This window comes from Phyllostomus hastatus, unplaced genomic scaffold (genome assembly GCF_019186645.2).
Source record: "Phyllostomus hastatus isolate PE091 unplaced genomic scaffold, TTU_PhHast_1.1 phas_contig_17, whole genome shotgun sequence".
NCBI lineage: Eukaryota > Metazoa > Chordata > Mammalia > Chiroptera > Phyllostomidae > Phyllostomus > Phyllostomus hastatus.
In genome coordinates, this window is record NW_025333664.1 from 510,636 (window position 1) to 532,888 (window position 22,253).

The 22,253-nt window shown below is 71.9% G+C and overlaps 1 protein-coding gene across 7 annotated transcripts in view; it reads left to right on the top strand.

Moving 5' to 3' along the window:
* KCNQ2 (potassium voltage-gated channel subfamily Q member 2) overlaps window positions 1-20,833 on the top strand; it is a 37,448-nt gene extending 16,615 nt beyond the window's left edge. Inside the window, exons 7-18 of one of the 7 annotated variants that reach the window (XM_045832889.1) lie at window positions 95-190; window positions 2,657-2,751; window positions 3,819-3,848; window positions 5,906-5,974; window positions 7,349-7,378; window positions 10,832-10,885; window positions 13,831-14,054; window positions 14,441-14,549; window positions 14,935-15,066; window positions 16,889-16,996; window positions 19,411-19,534; window positions 20,102-20,833. In XM_045832889.1, coding sequence (XP_045688845.1) covers window positions 95-190; window positions 2,657-2,751; window positions 3,819-3,848; window positions 5,906-5,974; window positions 7,349-7,378; window positions 10,832-10,885; window positions 13,831-14,054; window positions 14,441-14,549; window positions 14,935-15,066; window positions 16,889-16,996; window positions 19,411-19,534; window positions 20,102-20,833 — 1,803 coding nt within the window. The remainder of the gene's footprint in view (window positions 1-94; window positions 191-2,656; window positions 2,752-3,818; window positions 3,849-5,905; window positions 5,975-7,348; window positions 7,379-10,831; window positions 10,886-13,830; window positions 14,055-14,440; window positions 14,550-14,934; window positions 15,067-16,888; window positions 16,997-19,410; window positions 19,535-20,101) is intronic. The other 6 variants (XM_045832883.1, XM_045832884.1, XM_045832890.1 and 3 more) reach the window with 6 other exon arrangements.
* The last annotated feature ends 1,420 nt before the right edge of the window (window positions 20,834-22,253 follow it).

Below are 22,253 nucleotides of genomic sequence, written 5' to 3' on the forward strand. Positions count from 1 at the left end.
CCAAGGCCAGCTGTGTTCCCCCGCGGCCTGGTGTCCAGGTGACTGGGCCCGATGAGGCAGGGGTGGGGCGCTGTCTGACCCCGGTGGCTTGCAGGGCATTCTGGGGTCCGGCTTCGCCCTGAAAGTCCAGGAGCAGCACCGGCAGAAGCACTTCGAGAAGAGGCGGAACCCCGCTGCGGGCCTGATCCAGGTGAGTCCAGGCGGGCCTCCCCCCCCCCGTCGGGGCCCTTGGAGCCCCCGGCCCGGCCCTGCCGTGCGCAGGAGCGAAGTCCCACCCGTGTGTCTGCTGTCTGTGGACGGGTCCTGGCCACGCTGCAGGGACGTGCCGGGCGTGGGGAGTCTGGCCCGTGTGCTGAGGCCTGGGTGGGCGGCCCGCGGCCGTGCAGCAGCGTGGGCCCCGGGTCAGGCCGTCACCGCTGCCACCGGCCGCCTTTCACGGTGCCCTGGTTGGCAGAGGCGTTCTGCACGTGGGGGTGGGGGCTGAGACCCCCGCTCTGGGGGCCTGGAGGCGCGTGAGCCCCGTCGGTGCTCCCGGCTCACACGGTGGGCCCTGCCGCCGGGACGCGGCAGCTGCTGCGTGTCCTGCTTGTCCTGCCTGTGCGCCCCTCAGCCGCACGCTCCCAGGGCCGGGGCAGCCTCCCAGGCGGCGTCTGCCGGACGCACAGGCAGGCGGGCTGGCCGCAGCCTCTGGGGCCGCGGACTGCGGTCAGGACCAGCAACGGACAGGCTGAGACACCTGGAAGGAAGGGACAGGTCCGGGAGGGGACATGGGGAAGGCAGGATTCTGGAAAGACCCCCACACACGGGGGACCTCGAAGGCCACGGCCGGATGCAGGGTCAGAGGTGGCTGGGGAAGGCCCTAAGCCTCGGGCTGACCTTCGGGCTTCCGGCGGGCAGGGAGTGCCGGCGAGCGCAGGGGTGCACTCGGCCTTGCCCGGCGCAGGCCGTGCCCGGCGCAGGGCCGCGCGGAGACGGCTGCGTCTTCGGGGTCTCGGGTTTGAGGACACCTGTCACACCGCCGGCCCAGCTGATGGAACACAGGCCCGAGTGACTACACGCGACAAGGAACGCCGCGGGTGCGGGTCGGTTCAGAAGAACCGGTGAACTCACCCCGGGGAGCGGGCAGAGCCTGGCCCCCGGGGACTCCGCGTCACACTGTCCAACACATCCAGTTTTCAGCAAAAGCTGGAGGCAGGAGGAGGAGGGAGGAGAGCGAGGGGCGCAGAGTATTTGGAGAAATAAGGCTGGACACTTCCCGGGTTTGGTGAGAGTCTCGGATCTCCAAACCCGGGAAGTCCAGGGAACTCCGGGGAGAGAAGACGGACCCCGCAGCAGGACACCTTGGGGCCAGGCGGCTGGAACCCGAGGGCAGAGGGAGGGAGCCCCGGGGGCCGCGGGACAGGCGACACTTCAGGGACGCGGACCCTCCGTGAGACGATGAACGGGGGGGGCCCAGGGGCCGGGGGAGGGGGGTGACACATGTGCCGTCCCGAGAACTCCCGCCGGAGAAGAGTCACCGTTCTGGAGAAACCGCCCTTCAACGGTGCAGGGGGACTGAGGACGTCGCCACGGGGGAGGGCATTTGCACACCAGGTTCCTGATGAGCGTCTGGGGCCCAGAGTGTCCGGAGGACTCTCACCGCCCACTGGGGGATGGGCACGGGCTCCCACAGACACCGTCTCCCCAGAGGTGTGCGGGGGCCGGCACCCGAGGGGGATGCAGACCTGAACTGCAGTGAGCCCCCAGCTCTCCGAGGGGGAAACGGGGGGAGGGGGGAGCCCCACGACGCACTGCCGGGGGCGGGGTGGGAGGGGTACCGCCCTGGGGGAGTCTGGGGTCCCTGAGAAAACCAACCGTCATGTGACCCCGCGACCTGCTTTTAAGCGTGCGCCCCAAAGCACTGAAACCGGGCGTCCACACTGGCGTCTGCAGCGGCCGCACTCACCCCAAGTGTCCGTCCTTGGAGGGAGCGGGGCACAGAGTGGTGTTGCCGTCACAGGGAAGAGCGTGCAGCCTTAAACAGAACCCTTGCGAGAACACGTCCCGAGTCCCTCGGAAGGAAACCCCGGGGGGCTGTGCAGACCAGAGTGGGGGGCAAGGCCTGGGGGGGCCCTGAGGGTGGCCGCTGCTGGGGGTGGGGTGGTTCACTCCCAGGTGACAGGTGATGGGAAGGCGGGGCCCAGTCCTGCTGAGAGTCACGCAGCAGTGGGGAGGTACCAGCCGCCACTGGGTCGTGGGCTTCAAAGGGCGAAGGGAACCCTGGCCGTTTCCCCACACGGCCGGAAGTTGGGGGCGGAGGCCCGGGCCAGGTGTGGGGAGGCCTCACCAGCAGTTTGCGGGGGGGGGGGGGCAAACTGAGCCACGGCGCCTGGAGGGTGGGGCCTGTGTGCGGGTCCCCCAGCTGCAGAGGGTGCTCAGGCTGGCTCCTCCCCTCAGGACTGGGGAGGCGGGAAGCGAGCGTGGGGCAGGTTGTTGCTGCCTGGTGCCGCGGAAGACCTGCCCCACGGCCAGCCCCCACCCGCCAGGCGTCGGCCGTGCGGCCCCATCTACAGAGCGCACGCCGGGGCGCGTGGGGGCGGGACCGGGCGGGAGGGCCCCGCGGGGTCGCGGCGGCCCCAGCCCCGGCCGGTGGCCGACCGCCGTGTCTCCCCCGCAGTCCGCCTGGAGGTTCTACGCCACCAACCTGTCGCGCACGGACCTGCACTCCACCTGGCAGTACTACGAGCGCACGGTGACCGTGCCCATGTACAGGTACCGCCGCGCCGCCGCCGCCGCCGCCGCGCCCCGGCCGCCTCCGGTCTCCACCCCCGCACCCGCCCAGAAACCCCGTTTTTGGTTGTCCATTCTTTTCATCGATTTGTGTTTCTTTTGTTCCTTTAAAATGTATTTCTTTTCAAAACGGAGTTCTGCGTGTGTTTTATTTCACCGTTGATTTCGCTTCGTCTCATGACCCGCAGCTTTTATTTTCGCCCCCTCCCCCCACGCCCCTCCCCCCACTGGAACTCCTCCTCCTCCTCCTCCTCCTCCTCCTCCTCCTCCTCCTCCTCCTCCTCCTCCTCCTCCTCGGCGGAGCTCCAGGCACCGGGACCGCTGGGGCGGCCGCCGGCTGTGGAGGACCAGGGTCTCCGAGAGGAAAGGGGGTGACCCCAGACCGCAGTGGGGCTTTAGGGCCCAGAGACCCGCATACCTCGGGGTTCCGGGTGGCCTCGGGTGGACAAGGGGGTGGGAGGCCCAGCCTGGGTGTGGTTGGCGGAGGCGCCCCAGGCCGTGAGGCCCAGCGGTCAGCAGGCGGAGTGCTGCCCAGGCAAGTGCAGCTGGCAGCCCCGACGGGAATGGCCACCCTGGGGTTGTCTGTGCCCAGCCCTGGCTTAGACAGGGGCCTGAGGTGACCGGTCTGGTGGCCACCCGGTGTCCACTTGGGCCTGGTGCCCCAGGTGGGTGGGTGCCGCCCTGCCCTCGTCTGTCCCAGGCGCCTGCACCCTGGGGGCCCTCGCCTGCGGAGGGTCCTGAAGTCAGGACTGGCCTGGCACCCAGAGGCGGTCCCCGCCTGCCATTGGCCTCAGGGGCCACGTGTCACCTGGGAGAGGGCGCGGCCCGCACCCACCGGCGTCCGTGTGGGACGCTCTGCCACCCGTGGGACGCCGCGGCCTCGCGCCCCTGGCCCCCCAGCCGAGGCGGGGGCCCCGCGCTAACCTTCTCTGTTCTGTTGTTTCCCCCGCTCTCCTCGACCCCTTTTTCGTTTTCTTTTCTTATCCCGTTTTTTTTTTTTTTAATTTACGTTCTCTGCCCTTGTGTGTGTGTGTGAAAACTCTTGAAAGCTCGCAAGCTCAGACCTACGGGGCCTCCAGGTAGGACCTGCATGGGACACACGTGTGGTGTGGTCTGTGCTCCGTGTGGGCTGTCGCGGGGCCGCCCGGCGACCCCCGAACCCTGCCCCAGCCTGTGGCCCGGCCTGGGGTGTGCCTCCCTCTCCTCCCCCACCCCCGTCCTCTCCCGACTGTGCCCCGCCTCCGCCTCAGCCGCTCTCCTGCACTGGACCCGTCTGTCCCAGGTCCTCCCCCGGTCCTTGTCCTGCACCCTGCCTTGTCTCGGTGGCGGGGGGTCGTGCCAGCGCCTCCCCCCTCGCCCCACGGGCCCCCGTCCCGTGGCACAGAGGCGGTGCAGCTGGGGGTTCCCCCTCCCCGCCTGGGGACACCCCAGTGGTCCCTGCTCCTGGCAGGCAGCCCGCCCTGCGCCGGGGTCCTCTGTCCAGGCAGCGGGGGTCTGGGGCTCGCTCCAGCGAGCGGGGGACACAGGCCCCGGGAGGAGAGGGACCTGACCCCAGGCCTCCGAGGAGGAGGAGGTGGTGGTGGGAGGCGGGTCCCCCCACTGTGGACCTGGGACTCCTGGGGTCCCGGCTGCCAGGCGGCTGGGCAGACCCCGCTCAGGCCCCGACAGGCCCCTCCCCCCGGGAGGTTTCCTGGTTCGTCTCTGCAGCCGGTCCGCTTCTCCCGGGGTCCGCAGAGGGGCCCCGCCCCCGGCCCTGGGCCTGGACGGCTGGAGTCGTCCCCAAGTCAGCTGGTCCCCTGACCAGCTGCTGCTGTGCCCCGGGGGTGCCCCTGACATGCTCCCCACTCCTGCCAGCACACCGAACCCTCGCCCTCCCCAACCGAGACCGCCCTCAGCGGTGACGCGCTGCGTGTGGTGCCTGCTCGCCCCTGCCCCAGCCTGCCCGCCTGCGTGCTGCCCCCCGCTGCTGTGTGTCCAGGGCAGGGCGTCCCGTCCACCTGTCTCTCCCTCAGACCTGCGTGGGGGGGCCACCCTGTGCCCCCCTGTGCCCCGGGTCCAGTCCCGGAGGCTCCACTGTGCCCACAGCACCCGCACTGACCGCCCAGCCTCCTGCTCGGTGCTGGCCCGCGCGGACAGCGGGCAGCCCTGGCTGGGGGAAGGAGGGTGGGCTCGTGGGAGCACCCCTCCCCTCGTGTCTGGGCAGCACTGCCCGGCCTGGCCATGCTGGGCCTGCAGAGGGGCCGATGACAGGCCAGGGCAAAGCCAGAGGACAGTGGCTAAGGTCAGGGTCACGTGTCCGGCGGAACCGCCGAGTGTTTGAGTGTGGAAATGGCAGAGGCCCGTCCCACGGAGAGGGGCGGGTGTCTGGGGCCGGGCTCCGGCCTGCCCTGGAGGCAGAAGGACAGAGGGACCCGGAGGGCTGAGCGCGGATTGGGGGCGGGCCCAGGAGCGGAGGGGACCGGGGTGGGGCTCTGACACAGCCCCGGCCGGCCCGGGGGGCCCAGAGCCAGGACGCCGGAGGCCGGAGGGACTGGGACTCAGCAGACTGATGGCCAAGTGGGGCGTCACGGTGGGGGTGGCTGGGTCAGGAGGGAGAGACCAGAAGGCGGGGAGCCTGGGGCCTCCCCAGGAGCCCCCCGGGCCTGCGGAACCCCGCCCCGGTGTGCAGGCCGGGCCTTGGTTCTTCACAGAGGTTCCGTCTGGGCCCGCCTGGTGGCCGACGGGGCCCTGGAGCAGAGCCGGGCCCGCTGTCCGGCGTCCCAGGGCCCCTCCCTGGGCTGGCAGCCTCCCCAAAACCCTGAACCTGCCCTGACTCTGTAGAGAGGGCCCGGCAGCCTGATCTCGTGGGGTCCTGTGTGTCGCCCTCGGGGGTGTTCGGGGCTGGGAGAGGGGCGGGCGGGCGGGCGCCCCCCGCCTGGGCACAGTCGGGGCCGTGGCCCCGGGGACGAGGCCCGGGCTCCGCTCCCACCTCCACTGTGCCAGCGGCCACTGTGCACGCCCAGGGGTGCAGCGAGAGGATGTGGGCGGTGCCCTAGGGCCCGGGGTCCCCCGCCCCCAACCTCTCCTCTGCCCGCCTTCCTGCGGGGCACAGGCCGCACCCCTGCCCCGGGAGCTCACCGGCCTCTCCCGCCCGCAGACTCATCCCCCCGCTGAACCAGCTGGAGCTGCTGCGGAACCTCAAGAGTAAATCCGGGCTCACCTTCAGGTCAGCAGAGGGGCCGGCAGCCGCGTGGCCGGCGGCGGGGGGGCTCGTCCGTCCTCCTGGGGGTCCTGCCGCCCACAGGCACTCAGCAGGGGCAGGTCACCCCCGCACGGGGCGGCCACGGAGGGGCCTGGCGGAGCCCGAGTGCTGGGCACGGAGGTGGGGTGGGCGCGCAGAGGAGGGCGGTCCCTGTCGAGAGCCCTGAGCCGGGCAGAGCCGCCCTGGTGGGTGGGGGGGGCAGCGCTGGCCCCCCGCCGAAGACGTGTGCGTGCCCTGGAGCCCGTGGACGCGGCCTTAGTTTGGAGAAGCCTCTGTGGACGTGATTGAGCGAAGGATCTCAACGTGTCTCTGAACCCAATTACGAGCACCCTCACGCGAGACAGGGGGGACGGGTGGAGGTGGCCGCCAGCCCGGGGCCCCCTGGGCGCGCCAGGAGCGGAGGGACTGTCCCTGCAGCCTCGGAGAGCGCTCCGGCCCCTGCGCGTGGGCCCCTGGGCTCCGGGACGGGAGAGGGTCCGTTTCTGTGGTTTGAGCCCCCGGCCCCGTGGCCCTCGGCCGAGACAGAGACGGGAGCGCACACGGGTCCCCGTGTGGAGAGCGGGGCGCTGCGGGGACGGGGCCGGGTGACAGGCGGCGGGCAGTTTGGGGGGGGCTGTGAAGAGCTCCAGAGAAGAGGCCGGCCATGCGGGGGAACAGCCGCTGGGCACGGGGACAGGCGAGGTGGCTTTTCCCAGCGTGTGCTGGGACGGCGGGGAGACTGGAGGGAGCCCCGGGCAGGGTCCCAGCTGGACACAGACAGTCGTCGGGGGCTGAGCCGTGTTGCCGGGCAGGAGCGAAGTGGACTGGACGGGCCGGGATGTCCAGCCTGGCCCCCAGCTGGGGGTGGGCGGTGCGCCCGGTTTCCCCTGCCCCCGAGGGAAAGATGCAGGAGGGAGGGAGGGAGGGAGGGAGGGGTGAGTCCAAACCCAGGGCGGGCTGGCGAGCGGAGAGAAGCCAGCCTGGACGACGCGGGGCGCCAGCAGCCTCGACTGGGAAGGACAGTGACCTGGGACGCCCTCTCCAGGGGAAATGCACTGTGGGGGCCGGGTGGGTGCAGGGCGGGCGGGACAACGTCCGAGGGGGAGATTCTCCGCCTGGTGGGCCTGCCGGCCCTGGGGCGGAGGCAGGGAGCAGGGGGGCTCCGGGAGAGAAGCTGGAATGGCCGGAGACCCCCTTTTCTCCAGGACCCGCTGCCTCCTGGGGGCCCCGGGGCCCTGGGCTGCGGGTTTGGGCCAGGCGGGGCGGGCTGCGCTGGGTGCCGAGGGAAGCCCACCGGACCGGGCTGTGGGGGGGTGCAGGCGGGGCCGACCCTGACACTCTTGTTGCTTCTGTTTCAAGGAAGGAGCCGCAGCCGGAGCCGACCCCCAGGTCAGTGTCCCCGCCCCCCGCACCTGCGAGCCTTGCTGCCGCACCCGCCCCCCCGCCCCCCCTGCCGGGACTTCCGTGCGGGGCTGTGCCTGGGCCCTGCTCAGCGGTGAATGCCGGGTGCTGGCGGGGGCCGCTGGGTCCGTGCCTGTGTGTCCGTGTGTCTGGGGGGGCAGGCCCTGGACCCCTTCGGGGGCTTCTGCGAAGTCCCAGCTGGGCCAGCGCCGGGGTCCGGGCCGGCGGTGGAGGAGGGCCGTACTGAGGACTGGCTGAGGGGCAGGTCCTGGGTTGTCGAAGGTTTCTGGGGGGAGTGGGAAGGCTCCTTTTGTAGCCCAGAGTCTCCTGTGTTTTGGGGGGCCCTGCAGGCCCCACCTGTTCTGTTTGCAGCAGGCAGGCGACCCTGAGGGGGGCGCTGTGGGCCGGCCCTGCTGCAGGCAGATGGGGTGGCACCCCCAGACTTCCTGGGGTCACAGAGAAAGTCCAGGGCACCCCACAACGTCACGGCTGATGAACTCCCCCCAACCGGCCGGGTGTGCCCTGCTGAGTTCCCTGAGCTGCAGTCCACCAGCACGCCAGGAGAGGGGGGTGCGGCCACAGGCCAGAGACCTTGCCCTCCGGCCCCCCTGCCCGCCCCCTTGGTGCCCTGCTGGTCCTCGGCTGGGGAGGCGGAGGTGGGCCGAGCCCACCGCTCCAACGGCCAGGAGAGGGCACGCTCCCCGCCAGGCCCCTGGGAAGGGGGGACGGCTGGTGCCCCGGGTGGCCGAGGGGGCAGCGCTTCTGCCCCGAAGTGGCCAAGAGACCAGCAGCGACCGGCCCCTCCCAGGGGCCGAGAGACGGACCCGGGACCGGAGCCGGTCTGGCCTGGGGGAGCAGACAGCGGCCTCGGTGCCCCGCCCATCTGTCCGTCTGTCCGTCCGTCCGTCCGTCCGAGGCCCCGGCGGCCCGAGGCGGCTCCGCGTGCCCCTGGCCCGGCTCCCCTTGCCTCCCAGCAACTCTGGTCTCAGCCTCTCTCTCTCTCTCTCTCCTCTCCCGCCCCCCCCAATCTGCCCTCCGGCCCCTCCCAAGTGCCTTTAACCATGTCACTGCCCTTCTGGGCCCTTCCCCGCGCACTCGGTCTCGGGGGACGAGGTGCTGGCCCTGAGAGCAGGACTGCAGGTGAGGACACGCGGGAGCCCCCGGGCTCCGCCCCCGCTTCCTGCTCGCCGATCCTCCGTCTCCCCGCCCCCCACCCCCCCGTGTGTCCTGTGTCCCCGCCCGCCCGGGACCCCGTGGCTTCCCGGGGCCCACCTGGCCCCGCCTCCTCCCGGGACCCAGGGCCTGCCCTCCCCCGGGGGGCACACCTGTCAGCCGCAGCCCCCCCGGCGTGCAGGCGGCCACTCTGCCCCTCGCGCCCACGAGGGGGTGCGTGTCCCTGGGCGGCCTGGGAGGCGGCCCTGCCCCGTGGAGTGCGGGGGACGGGGTGGGTGCGGGGGACGGTGGCTCTGCTCCTGTGACACTGCCACCCCTCCGGGGCCTGGCTCCCGGCGGGCACTCTCGGGTCAGAGCAGGGGTCCGGGCGGCCAGGGGCCCGGCTGTGCCGCTCCGGGTGTGTCTCTGACCCGCCCTCTGGTCTTCCCGTTTCTGACCGCCACCCCCCACCCTCGCCTGCCCCGGCGGAGACCCCTGCCCCCCGGCCGCTTCGCGCCCTGTCCGTGTGGGTCCCCCTTGTCCCAGGTGTGTCTGTGCAGTCTGGTCTTGGTGAGTGTGTGTGTGTGCTGTGTCTGCGGCCTCACGGTCCGGGCTCCCTGGGCTGGACGCCCAGCTCTCAGACCGGTGACGCCCTGGTTGGCTGACGGGGGCAGGGAAACCCCCGAGGTGGCCCCGTGCTTCTGGGGGGCACCAGCAGCCCGCCCCCGCCCGGCTCCGGCAGGGTCAGGGGCTGCGCCACCCCACGCCGGAGGAGCCACGGCCCATGTGTGGCTGCTTAAGTTTCCCTCGAAGTGAACTCGGCGCGTGAGCTGGTCCCGTCTGGAGTGCGGAGGGGCCGGGGGTGGGGCGGCCGTGCGCCCGGTCAGACAGCAGCGGGACGGCCCCTGCGGGGACCTGGGGCCGAGGGCCTGGGACGTGTGTGCAGGACCGGTGGCTGAGCGGGCAGGGTTCTGGTGGCCAGGCCCGTCTGGGGCTGGTCGCAGCCGGGACCCTGCACAGGGGCCGGAGGCAGAGCCGCCGCGCTGTCCTCTTCCCCAGGGGACAGCCTCCCGGGGAGGGTGGCCTCTGCGGGCCTGGGGCCTGGACGGGAGGGGCTGGCCAAGGGTCCCCACCTGTCGCCGTCTGGCACACTCCGACGAACCTGTGGCCGGCGTGGGGTCGGGCGCCCTGGGAGGGACCGCTGGCCCCGGATTTGAGGGGCTTCGGTGAGCAGGCGGAGCTGCCGGGTGGGGGTCTGGTCCCGGGGACCCTCCCGCCGGATCCAGCTCCCAGCACGTCCCATCCTCCCTCCAGGCGACTAGGCGGGTCCCTCGGTGGGGGAGCTCACAGGGCGCTCGGGGTCCTCCCCAGACGACGAGTCCGGGCGGGCCAGCGGCGGGCTCCGCGGACCCCGGGCACGGTGGCCGGCCAGATGTGGCCAGGTGTGTCCTCTGTGCGAGTGGAGAGAGGCGGCTGGACGCCAGCAGGGGTCACCGATGTCTGAGCGGACGCGTGCACCCCGAGCCCTCCTCCTCCCTGAGCAGGGGCCCCTCAGCGCGCCCGGGTTCCTCGGGCGCACGGTTTGAGAACCGCTGTCGCGGGGGCAGCGGCTTCGAAGGTGGGGAAAGCAGGAGAGGCTCCAGAAAAACGAAGGATTTTGTGTAGTTCTTGCTTGGTGCTTTTGTTTTTGCTTAAAAAATGTGTGTGTTCTGGGAAGGAGATGAGCCCCAGGCTGTCGGGAGGCCCCGGGGGGCTGACTGTTGGGGGAGCGTTTCCTGCAGAGCCCCCCCTCCGACTGAGGGCCCCGAGATGAGCGGACTCTGGCCCCCCTCCCACCGGGGAGAGGCAGCCGCGGAACCAGACTGCACGTTGGCCCCCCCCACAAAACGCGTGCTTTCCGGAACCTGCGCATCATCCGGAAAGAACCCTGGGGCACAGTCTCGGCCCATGTATTATTTTTTCCGTGCGCATGAAAACAACAAAAAATAATACATCTCTTCGAAGACGTGATCCCCAAGCTCTGACTCTGGAAGGAAAAGGTATTTTTGGAGGAAAAAAACGAGGAATTTTTTTTCTCTCCAAAAATAGGAGACAGTTTTCTCTTCCAGGCCGGCAGAAGACCTGACCTGGCAGCGCCTCACGGTCCTTGTTCAGACGCGAGCTCGGTGGCTGGTGGGCCCCGAGCCCAGACCCCCCACCCCCGCCGCCCCGCCGGGGGGTCGTGGCGCCGCGGCCCGCCTGCCCGGCCGGCCCCCGCCCGGGGACTAACTGTGCTCTCCTCGTTTCCAGTAAAGGCAGACCGTGCGGCCAGGGCCTGTGTGGATGCTGCCCGGGACACTCTAGGTACCGCGGACGCGGGGCTCGGACCTCTGCTGCACGGCTCTTCCGCTCCGGACTCCGCCCACTAGGGGCTCTGGACGCGCCAGGGAGGGGCCGCCCCGGCCCTCAGCCCCCCGATTCCGATTGGCAGCTTGGCCTGTGGCCTGCGCCCGGGGCGCTGCAAGGTGCCCCCCCATTCACAGGCTCCTCCTCCCCAAGCAGGAGGGGCCCGGCCGGGGGCTGCGAAACCCAGCGGGGGCGCCGGTGCCCGGGGTCCCACCGCTCAGGGCGACTCCTTCCTGGCGACGGTCCAGCGCCTCTACTGGGCACCCGAGGACGGCCCCCCAAACCGCCGCCCCGCTGCCCCAGGGCAGCCCTGTCCGGTGTGTGCCGGCTGCCCCAGCACACCAGACCCCCCGGGGAGAGAGGCAGAGTCTGCGGCTCCCCTCCCACACGCAGGCCCGGTTCCGGGCAGACCCTCGGCACCGTGGGTGCCGCTCCTCCCCCCGTCCTCTGTCCACTGTCGGCTGGCGGGCGTGGAAGTGTCTGTCTCTGCTTGCTCCAGGTGCATCCCCTCCTGCCCGCCTCCCCCCCTGGCCAGCGCAGCCCTGCAAGGTGTGGGCGGCCCTCACCTTCGGTCACTTGCATGTGGTCGCTGCTGAGCGGCCGGCTCCCGGAGGGCCACGCAGCAGGACCGGGGCCCCGGCAGCCGCATGCTTGCACCTGTGCATGCTCCGAGTCCTTCTCCGCCCTGCGAGGGGCTCTGGGGGCCGCCCCCCACCTGTCCCTGCTACCTGTGTGCTCACGGACGGACGTAGGCACTAGTGGGGAAGGCTCGCAGCCCCAGGGCGGGCGGCCGGGCGGCCCGGAGCTCATCGGCTGGGCCACAGGCTGCTCCTCAGTCAGGGGCTGCGGTCAGGGTTCTGGCCGCCTTCAGGGCTGCTGTGCATGGGCCTCACAAGGGCCACCTCACCCCCACCACTGCCCCGGGCATCCGTGGCCAGCCGTGGCCAGCAGGTCCCCGTGGATGCCGGCTCCCGCCCGCCGAGCCGGCCTGTGTGTGTGGCCAGGACGCGTCTGAGCTCAGCTGGGCCTCCCACTCGCCCCCCCCCGGTTCTCGGCTGCCCCGCCCCATCCTGTATCTAGATTTTCTCCCTGGGTGGGGGCTGGCAGGTGGGGAAGGGAGTGGCCCTCGGCTTTCCCCGCACATCCCAGCCCCACGTAAACGCCGGAGCACCGGTGCCTCAAAACCACCCCGTCCCAGCGAAGGCCCCCTGGCCAGAGCACCCCCCACCCCCCATGCTCTGGCTCCGGCCCTTAACTCGTGAGGTGAGGGAGGGAGGGCCCTGCAGGACCCTGGCGTTCGGTGGCTGGGGCCGGAGAGCGAGTGCCTGCAGGTGACCGGGGAGGCCCAGGTGTCCACCCCTCGGCGTCCTCCAGTGGGGAGCCCAGACTGTCTCAGGCACAGGGTGTGGGTCCCACTGGGTCCCAGCCCTCCTGGCTGGGCAGGGCCGTCCCTCCTCCTGGCCTCCCCCTGCGCCAGCTGGTGGCCGTTGTCGGGACAGGAACCCGAGAGAGGCCACGTGGTCAGAGGCCCCACGACGCCTGGCACTGGGTGTCCCCTGGTCCCCACCTGCCCGGCTGGGCCTGGCCCCGGGTTCAGTGGTTAGGAGCTTGGGGCTGCTGTTCTGAGCAAACTGTCGCCCCCCACCCCGAGCCCTGTGCTCACAGGACCGGGGAGCACCACCCCTCAGGGCCGTGGGCCCACGGGGCTCTTCTGTCCATCCTGCAGGGATCCCCAGACTAGCACAGACAAGCTGTGGGGCCCGGGGCGGGGAGGGGTCCCACCCAGGGCACAGCGTCCAGGCTGGGTGGGCCCAGGGCCGGCCGCCGCCTCTCCATGGCCAGTCATCTCCGCGACACCCGGTCATGTGTCTCGGCCGCAGGTGCCCGCCGAGGCCGATGGAGGCGGCTGACCCAGGGCAGCCGCGGTGGGGCTGGCGGTACCTGAGGTGTTCGCTGGCACGGTGGCTGCCCACAGGCCCCACCTGGGGGCAGGTCTGTCCCGAGCCCCCGGGGCAGCGAGAGGCCCGAGTGGGTCCCCAGCTCACAGGGCCTTGCTGTCCTCTCTCGGGGGCCTTGGGGGACTGCCCAGCGGGAGGAAGTGAGGGGCCGCCCGGCCTGATGCTGTGCCCCGGCCACCCCGTGACCCACCCGTCTCCTGGTGCTGCCCAGGGGAACCTGTCTCCACGGTGACCGGCTGTGTGGACAGGAAGGCCGAGGACCCCCCCAGGGCTGTGGCTGGCTGGCTGTGGTGCCCCCTCCCTGCAGCCTTGGGCCAGGGCTTGGGACAGCAGGCCCGTTGCAGCCGAGGGGTGGGCAGAGCAGGGTCATCCACTCCGCCCTCGGGGAGCGGGGCGGTCCGTTCCCACTGCGCCCTGGGGACGGGGGGGTGGTTCCCACGCTGTCCCCCAGGGCAGAGGGGAGGACAGACACCGCCCTCCACACGCTTCTCCCTGGGGCTGTGGGGGGCCGAGGGGCCGGCTGCAGACCGGACCCCGGCCCTGGGGCGGCCACCAGGTGTGGAGGGGCAGACAGGGAGCCTGCTGGGCGCCCGGGGAGCAGCGGGAGGCCTGGCTGGGCGTGTGGACGGGGTCACACGTGGTTTTAGAGTCCACGGGGCCCTGGCCCTCTGAGCGCCGGAGCCAGCCCAGGCCCCCCGGGGGGGGCGGACCGCCCCCGGCGCCTCCCTTGGCCTGCGGCCCCCCCCCACCCGGACTCCGGCCCCCTGGCCGCTGCCCCGAGGTGGCCCCTTTCTCTGGGGCTGGATCCGCATCCCCCCACCCCCGTTCCCGCGGGGACCACGCCCGCTCAGAGCCGGTGGCGGCGGGAGTGAGGGTTCCGCCCAGAGTGACTCCTCTCGCTGTCTTTCTGTGTCTGTGTGTGTCCGTCCGTCCTCCCGGGAGCAGCCAGAAGGTCAGTTTGAAAGACCGTGTCTTCTCCAGCCCCCGCGGCGTGGCCGCCAAGGGGAAGGGGTCCCCGCAGGCCCAGCCGGTCCGGCGCTCGCCCAGCGCCGACCAGAGCCTGGAGGACAGCCCGAGCAAGGTGCCCAAGAGCTGGAGCTTCGGCGACCGCAGCCGCGCACGGCAGGCCTTCCGGGTCAAGGGCGCCGCGTCGCGGCAGAACTCGGAAGGTGGGTCGGCCCGCCCCCCCGCCGCGGTCCCAGGGCCCACCCCCGGGAGCAGCACCCACGCTGCCGGTCTCTTCTCTCACGGGCGGGCAGGGGGGAGATCCCGTCCCACTGGAGGAGCCGTTTCAAAGCGAACGGTTCGGGGCACTCGGCGTGCAGCTCCCGGGCATTCCGTCCACCCCGGGGCGCCCCCAGGTCCAGCCACCAGCCTCGCGGGCGTGTCCCGGACACATCACACGGGGGACGGGCCACACGGCATCTCCAGTGCCCGGCTCTGTTCACGCGTGTTCTCGGGTCTCCTCCCTCTTCACGCCCAATGGCCCTCTGCTGTCACCGGGTGTGGGCGCGCCCCCTGTGTCCCCTCATGGGCTGTGTCCCCTTCCTCCCAGAAGCAAGTCTCCCCGGGGAGGACATCGTGGACGACAACAAGAGCTGCAACTGCGAGTTCGTGACCGAGGACCTGACCCCGGGCCTCAAAGTCAGCATCCGGGCCGTGTGGTGAGTGACCTCGCGCGTCCCCCTCACGGAGCCCAGGAAGGGGCGCGGTCACTCTCCCTGGGATCCGGGGGGGTCACCTTGTGGCTGACACCGCTCTGGTCCCAGCTCCTTGCGGCTCCCAAGGCGCCCGGTGTCGCAGTGTCCCTGCCCGTCACCCGGGGCTGCCCGTGGACAGCCAGGTGGGCGAGGGTCTGGCTGTGCGGCTGAGCCCGGGGGTGGCAGGTGTGTTTGGTGGGCGGGTGGCCCAGGTGAAAGGGACATGTTGTCCAGAGCACGTTCTCGGGGCCCCTGGGAGGGCCCCAGGCAGGCGGGGGCCAGGGCTGGCCCTGCCTGGGGGGGCCCTGTGGTCTCTGCCGGGAACTCACAGCCCCCTTCTCCCCCTCAGTGTCATGAGGTTCCTGGTGTCCAAGCGCAAGTTCAAGGAGAGCCTGCGGCCCTACGACGTGATGGACGTGATCGAGCAGTACTCGGCCGGCCACCTGGACATGCTGTCCCGCATCAAAAACCTGCAGTCCAGGCAAGAGCCCCCGCCCGGGGCCAGCGCCGACGCGCCGGGAGTTGGGGGGACGGGTGCTGGGGGGCGGGGCCCGGGGGCACAGAGGCCAGCCCTGCGGTTTCTGTCGTGTCCGTGTGCCCCATCTCTGAGTCTCTCCTCCTGCCCCCTCCCGCCTGCGCTGCGGGGGGGGGTGTGAACACGCGTGTGTGCTCACACGTGTGCCCTGCACGCCTTTGTGGCTGCACAAGTGTGAGTGCACCATGTGGTCTCTGTGCACGTGTAGGTGTGCCTGTGTGTGCAGGGGCATGTGGGCACACGTGGGTGTGTGCACGTGTCCTGCACACGGGAGTCGGGAGCAGAGGGCTCCGCTGAGTGGGGGGCTGGGGGGCGTCAGCCGTGTGCCTCTCCGGCCAGGCCGGGGCTCCCCCTGCCCGGAGCACCTCTGAGGCAGGGCCGACCCGGGGCACACGCGTGCTGGGCTGGTGTGTGGCGTGCTCACCCCAGAAGCCCCCTGTATGTGCACGAGTGTGGACAAGAGCACGGGCCTGGGGCACACACAAGCACACCTGGAAGAGGTGTGTATGCAGTGCACACACAGACCCCTGCCCACGCTGGTGCACGTGCGTGTGCCAGCACACCCGTGTGCACACAGACATGCTCTCAGCCTGGTGACCGCATACATGTGCCCTGTAAGCCCACCCACATGTACACCCGCCAAGAACACACGTGCTCCTAGACACCCACCCTCCGAGTGCACACACAAGCCTCGCACACATGTGTGTGAGCAGGCCACGGGGCAGTCGTGCCCTCCTGAAGTGGGGCGCGTGCTCCTGCCTGTCGGAGCCTCCCGCCCGCAGCCCCTCCGACACAGCCGCCCCCCGGGGGGCCTGGGCCCTGGCTGCGGGCAGGTCTGCGTGGTCAGGGGGCCGTCCTGGGGGGCAACCCTGCTCCCTGCCCTCGGGAGGAGCGAGGTCGGCGCACCCCTCGTTGGGCTGCCCCGTCCTGCCCCCGGATTTGGGGGGAGGGGTCTCTGTGAGCCTCACCCTGCCCGCGGGCGGGGGTGGGAGAGGGACCCCTTCCTGTCCCTGGGCTCAGGGCCCCGAGAGCATCGCCTAGGCCTGTGCTGTGTGTGAGCAAGTGTGTGCACCGCTGTGCACAAGGGGGAGACTTGACAGTGTGGAGAGCAAATGTGAGTGCGTGCAAACATGTTGGGTGTGTGCAAACACCCAAGGGTGCGTGTGAACGACCTGTGAGCATGCACACGACTGAGTGTGCTGTGCGAGTGTGCAAGCAAACGTGCACACACGAGTCTGTGTGTGATGTATGGGTGGGTGTGCACGTGTGTACAGCAGCAGACTGCACGTGAGGACGTGTGAGCGGGGGGGGTGCACACGTGTGCGTGTGCAAGAGCAGCTGCCTGCGGGGGCCTCCGCGCGGGGCTCGCTGCCGCTGCGGGGCTCACCAGGCCCCTCGGCCCCGGACCCTCCCGCCCCCTCCTCTCTGTCGGGAGAGCCCAGCGCTCCCCACATGGCCGGGCGTCCGTCAGGGCCACCGTCCCGAGTGCTGTCACCGCCGGCGCCCCGGGCGCTGGGCCCGCTGCCCTGTGCCCCACGCACCTGCACGCTGGCGGGGCAGCGCCGGGGCCCGGGCTCGCTTGCCCACGGGCAGGCCCCGGCGAGCGTGGCGCCCCCGGCGTGGTTGCGTGGTCGTGGTTGTGAGAAGCGCCCTCTGTTGCTTCGGGCTGGGCCACTCCCTGCGCGTCTGCAGCCCCAGCCGCCGGCCGCCGGCCGCAGGTCGCTTCACGACGCGTTTGCTGGTGTCTCTCTTCTCGTTCACTTGCCAGGATAGACATGATTGTGGGCCCCCCACCCCCTTCAACCCCCCGGCACAAGAAGTACCCCACCAAAGGACCCTCGGCCCCTCCGGGAGAGTCGCCCCAGTACTCGCCTAGGTCAGGATGCCGGCCGCCCCGCCCGTGTCTGTGCGATAGCCAGCCCCTCCGCTCCAGCCACATGACGGCGGCCCACGGGACACGGCCCGCCAGGGGTGGGGGGCGTCCTCGGAGGGGCCGGGGCAGCTTCCCGAGGACACCCTGTGTGACGTCCTCCCGGGTGGGCTCCCTGGGTAGAGGCCGAGGCCAGCACCGCAAGGACGGGGGCTGTCCAGGGTGCTGGGAGGGCCTTCAGGGCCCTGGACCGCGGCGCCTCCTCGCAGAGCCCTCAGGCCCGACTCAGGCCCCAGCACCCGCCACCCGCGGGGCCGACGCAGGTCCCGTTGCTTCTGTCGCACTTACCCCTGTGGATGGAGGGGGGGCGGGTGCCCAGTGAGCGCAGGGCCCCGGGTCCCGTTCCCAGCCCCTTGGCACCACGGCCGGTGTGACCGACCGGCAGAGTGCGCGTGAGGGCACACGTAGGTGGCGAGTCGGCCCAGGCAGCCTCTTCAGTGACGGACAGGTCAGGCCTCGGGCAGGTCTGCCGGCCCGGGGAGGGTGGAGTCCTCGGGGCAGGGGCGCGGGTTGGGGACCCAGACGCCCGGCTGTGCGGCAGCTTGGGAGCCGAGGGGCCCCGGGGCACCCGGAGGCCAAGGGTCAGCACTTGAGGTGTCTCTACCCGGTGCTCCTGCGGGGCAGGCCCGACCCGGGCCCCCCCCAGACAGTGTTTTCTGGGCGCCACCTCCCCCAGCCCCGAGCCATCCTTCCGGGCCCCGGTGCAGGGGCCCAGAGCCGAGCGTTGCAGAGAGCCAGGAGCGGGGCAGGCCTCCCGGCCGCCTCGGCCCGAGGTCACAGCCTCGCAGGGAAGGGGTCAGAAGGACCATCTTGGCTCGCACCGGCTCCTTGGGGAACCCTGTCCACGCGCCCCGGCGGGAGCAGCAGCCGGCTGAGCCCTGGGCCCCGGCTCCCGGGGGAACTAGCCAGGCGGGCGGCCCGTCATGTGGCAGGGGCGAAGGTGCTGAGCAGGAGTGCCTGGGCCGGACGGACGCACGGAAACAGCGAGAGCCCCTCCTCCCTGTCCGCCCCGCACCCTAGTCTGCTTGGAGCCCCGGGCCGCCCCTGCCGACCCCGCCCCTGCCCCTCGGTGCATGAGCCCAGCCCAGCATGGAGCCCAGCGGAGCATGAGGAGGCTGCACCGTGGCTCGCAGCCCGAACCCCTCTTCTGCTTCCTGCGACAGAGAGGAAAGTCGCCCCGAGTCCCCACAGAGACGGGCCGGGCGGCCCTGGGTCAGGAAGGAAGCCCAGGCAGGGCCCAGGCCCCGCCCTCGGCCCAGCCCCCGAGCTTGAGAAGTAGGCGGGGCGGGGGGGGGCGGGGGGGGCGGCTTCCGGCCACACGGGGGCCTTGCGAGGCCTCGGCCTGGTGCCCTGCCCTGCTTTGAGGCCCCCGGTGGGCTCTCAGGAGCTGACCCCGCAGCTTGCAGACCGCCAGGCCCCCGACTCTGAGGGGTGTCCCCACACTTGGGCTCCTGCGGCCTCTTCTGAGCCACCCTGCTCCGCGTGGGGCCGGGGGACACCCCGCGGGTCACTCGGAAGCCCCTCCCTGGAGGAAGCTTCCTCCTCCCCCTCCTCTCGCCGGCATTCAGGACTTCAGGCCTGGTTCCAGCTCAGCTCAGCCGTGTGCTACAACCTGCACACGTGTGTGCACATGTGTGCACACACACACCCAGCACGCATGTGCACACGAGTGCACTCATATGCACAACATGATAGGTGGTGAAAACACGTGCACACCTGCAACGCACACGCTGCAGGCACACTGCTGTGTGCATGCACACACAACACGTGTACACACGCAGGCCCACTGTGCAGGGAGGCGACCACACGCAGGCACCCTCTCTGGGCGGTGGTGGCTCTGTCTGTCCCCTGTGGTTGTGCGTGAGCAGGTTCCGTGCCGGTCTGTGTCCCCCGCCCCCGTCCTGGTGCATGGTGCCCGGCTCACCGTCCCCTCCGTCCGTCCCCCCCTGCTTCTGTTGTCCCCTCCCCCGCTTCTCTTGTCGCTGCTGCAGACCAACCGCTGCCTCTGTCCCCACCGGGCCGACCGGGCAGAGGGCTCCGGGCACATGACGGAGGCGGGAGGCTCGGTCGGGGAGGATTGGGGGCGCAGAGCCGTGGGGTGGGGGGCCCCGACACCTTCATGTGCCTCGGTGCTATGGGCCGCCGCTGGAATGGGGTGGACGGGGGACAGGCCCCGAGGGTCCAGAGCCAGGTGAGAGCAGGTGCCCGGCGTCCACCCGTCCTGGCAGCTGCTGTCCCCGCGTTGGCTCTGGGCACGGCCTGGTGCCTGGACGGCGGGGTGCGGCCCGGCCCAGGAGGGGGCCGCGGGACGCCACACCCACCCGAACTCATGCTGGGGGGTGGGCCCTTCCCCCCCGCAGAGTGGACCAGATCGTGGGGCGGGGCCCGGCCATGACGGACAAGGACCGCACCAAGGGCCCGGCGGAGGCGGAGCTGCCCGAGGACCCCAGCATGATGGGCCGGCTGGGCAAGGTGGAGAAGCAGGTGGGACAGGCCGGGAGGGCCCCCGGCTGCTCGCCCCGGGGGTCTGGGGTGCACGCTGCCTGCGGGAGGGGTCCTGGAGCCTCAGGGACGTGGGGCCCTCACAACACAGCTCAGGGTGCTGCGGCTGGACACCTCGCAGCCCTGAGCCCTCCCTGGTGGTGGGCATGTCTCCTGCCGTGGCCGCAGGCCCTTGGGGCGGGAGCACTGTTCCCCCGCCCCTTGCCTCGGGCCACTGAGAGACACGGTGGACTCGGGCCCTGTGGGTGGCCCATTGTCACACCTGGGACCTCGCCCCACCGCCCCGTCCCGGGGGCGAGTGCTCAGCACCCACACACAAGGCTCCGCCCGGCTTGGCTGCTGGTGCTGAGGGGGGAGGCCGGTGCCCCCCTCCGTGGTGCTGGCTCTGCAGGGGGGGCTTGCGGTGGGGGGCGGGAAGCCAGGCTCGCTGTGGGGGGCGGTTCCGCGCTCGGAGAGGCCGAGGCCTCACGCGGTGACAGGGCGGGGGGCGGAGGGCGGGGGTCGGAGGGCGGGTGGGGGCAGCCCGCTCAGCCGCCGCCGCCGCCGCAGGTCCTGTCCATGGAGAAGAAGCTGGACTTCCTGGTCGGCATCTACACGCAGCGCATGGGCATCCTGCCGTCCGAGGCCGAGGCCTACTTCGGCGCCAAGGAGCCCGAGCCGGCGCCGCCCTACCACAGCCCCGAGGACAGCCGGGAGCACGGGGACCGCGGCGGCTGCATCGTCAAGCTCATCCGCTCCACCAGCTCCGTCGGCCACAAGAATTTCTCGGCGCCTCCGGCCGCGCCCCCCGCCCAGTGCCCGCCCTCCACCTCCTGGCAGCAGCAGGGCCACGCCCGCCACGGCCACGGCACCTCGCCCGTGGGGGACCACGGCGCGCTGGTGCGCATCCCGCCGCCGCCCGCCCACGAGCGCTCGCTGTCGGCCTACAGCGGGGGCCACCGGGCCAGCACGGAGTTCCTGCGGCACGAGGACGCGCCGGCGGGCCGGCCGCAGGAGGGCGCACTGCGGGACAGCGACACGTCCATCTCCATCCCGTCCGTGGACCACGAGGAGCTGGAGCGCTCCTTCAGCGGCTTCAGCATCTCCCAGTCCAGGGAGAACCTGGACGCGCTGCAGGCCGGCTGCGCGGTCCTGGCCCCCTGCGCCAAGGTCCGGCCCTACATCGCCGAGGGCGAGTCGGACACGGACTCGGACCTCTGCACGCCCTGCGGGCCGCCGCCGCGCTCGGCCACGGGCGAGGGCCCCTTCGGCGACGTGGGCTGGGCCGCGCCCCGGAAGTGAGGCCCCGGCGGCCTCTTCCCGACTGTCCACCTTGAGGTTTCCGGGCGGGACCCTCGGGGCCGTTCCTGGGGGTCCGTGGCGGCGCCCGTGCCGGGCGCGGCGGTGCGCGGGGGGCTGCTCGGTCTCCGTGGTGGAGGCGCACGGGGGTCCTTTTCCGGCGGGGCGGCCGGGCGGCTGTGCCCACTCCGCCGGCGGAGGCCGGGTGTGAGCGGGTAGGTGTGAGCGGGCGGGTGTGAGGGGGCAGGTGTGAGCGGGTGGGTGTGAGCGGGCGGGTGTGAGGGGGCAGGTGTGAGCGGGCAGGTGTGAGCAGAGCAGGCAGGGAGATGGCAGACGCCGGCCCACGGCCGCAGGGTGGGGGCGCCGGGCTGCGCGGTGCCGGGCGAGGGGCAGGCCTGTCCATGGGCCCGGCTGGGACGATGTCCCCTGGCCTAGGGGTGCCCATCCAGAGAGCTTCTGGTCAGTGTCGTCCTGTCCTCCCCCTGCGTCCAGGGCCCCAGCCTGGAGAGGAGGGCGAGGCCCTGGGACCACGGGGGAGCATGGCGACCCCCAGACCCCCGGTCTCAGCTCCACAGGGGAGCCTGCCCCACTGGGCTTCCGGAAGGGGGTCTCCCAATCACAGGAGATCTCGGGGGTGGGCTCCCCTCGTCCTCTCTGCCCTGCCAGCCCCCAGGCCATGCCAGCACTGCGACAGAGACCTGAGTGGGGGCAAGGGGTGCTGGGCGGAGGGGGGCACCGCCCTGGGCTGGGCTCGCGTTCCAGGGTCCCGAGACTGGGCGGTGTGGTGAGCAGACGCCCCCTCTGTCCTCTGCTGGGGTCCCGCTCCACCGGCCCCCGCCCCTGTGGTGCCCCGACAGGACCAGGTCTGGGTGAGGCTGTGACGACTGGGAAAAGCTGTCACAGCCCCCAGGGGCCCCTGGGTGGAGGCAGCTCTGTCCTCTGGGCCAGCGGCCCCCGACCTTTTTGGCACCGGGGACAGGTTTCGTGGAAGACGGTTTCTCCACGGACCAGGGGCGGGGGCGGGCAGGAGACGGAGCTCGGGTGGCGGTTCCATCGAAGCTCCGTGCCCCGCCCCCGCCCGCCTGCTGTGCGGCCCCTGTCCCGACAGGCCCCGGGCCTGCCCCCGTCCGGTCCACCGCCCCAGGGGGGTGGGGACCCCTGCTCCACCTTGTCCCTCCTCTCCCCGCTGCAGCCGACCGACCCCCACCCGCTCTCCACTGACGGGCCCTCAGCTGTGGCCCCGTGGTGTCCTGGGAGCCGGGGACACTGATCCGCAGCCCGGGACCCAGGGAGCAGGGCCCCCCTCCTGGCCCGAGGACCTCGGAGCCGGGGGCCCGAGGGTGCGTGGCCCCCGCAGGCGGTGCGGGCACCTGGCGCCGGGGCAGTGGGCAGCGAGCCCGGGCCCCCTGGGGCCACCGTGGAG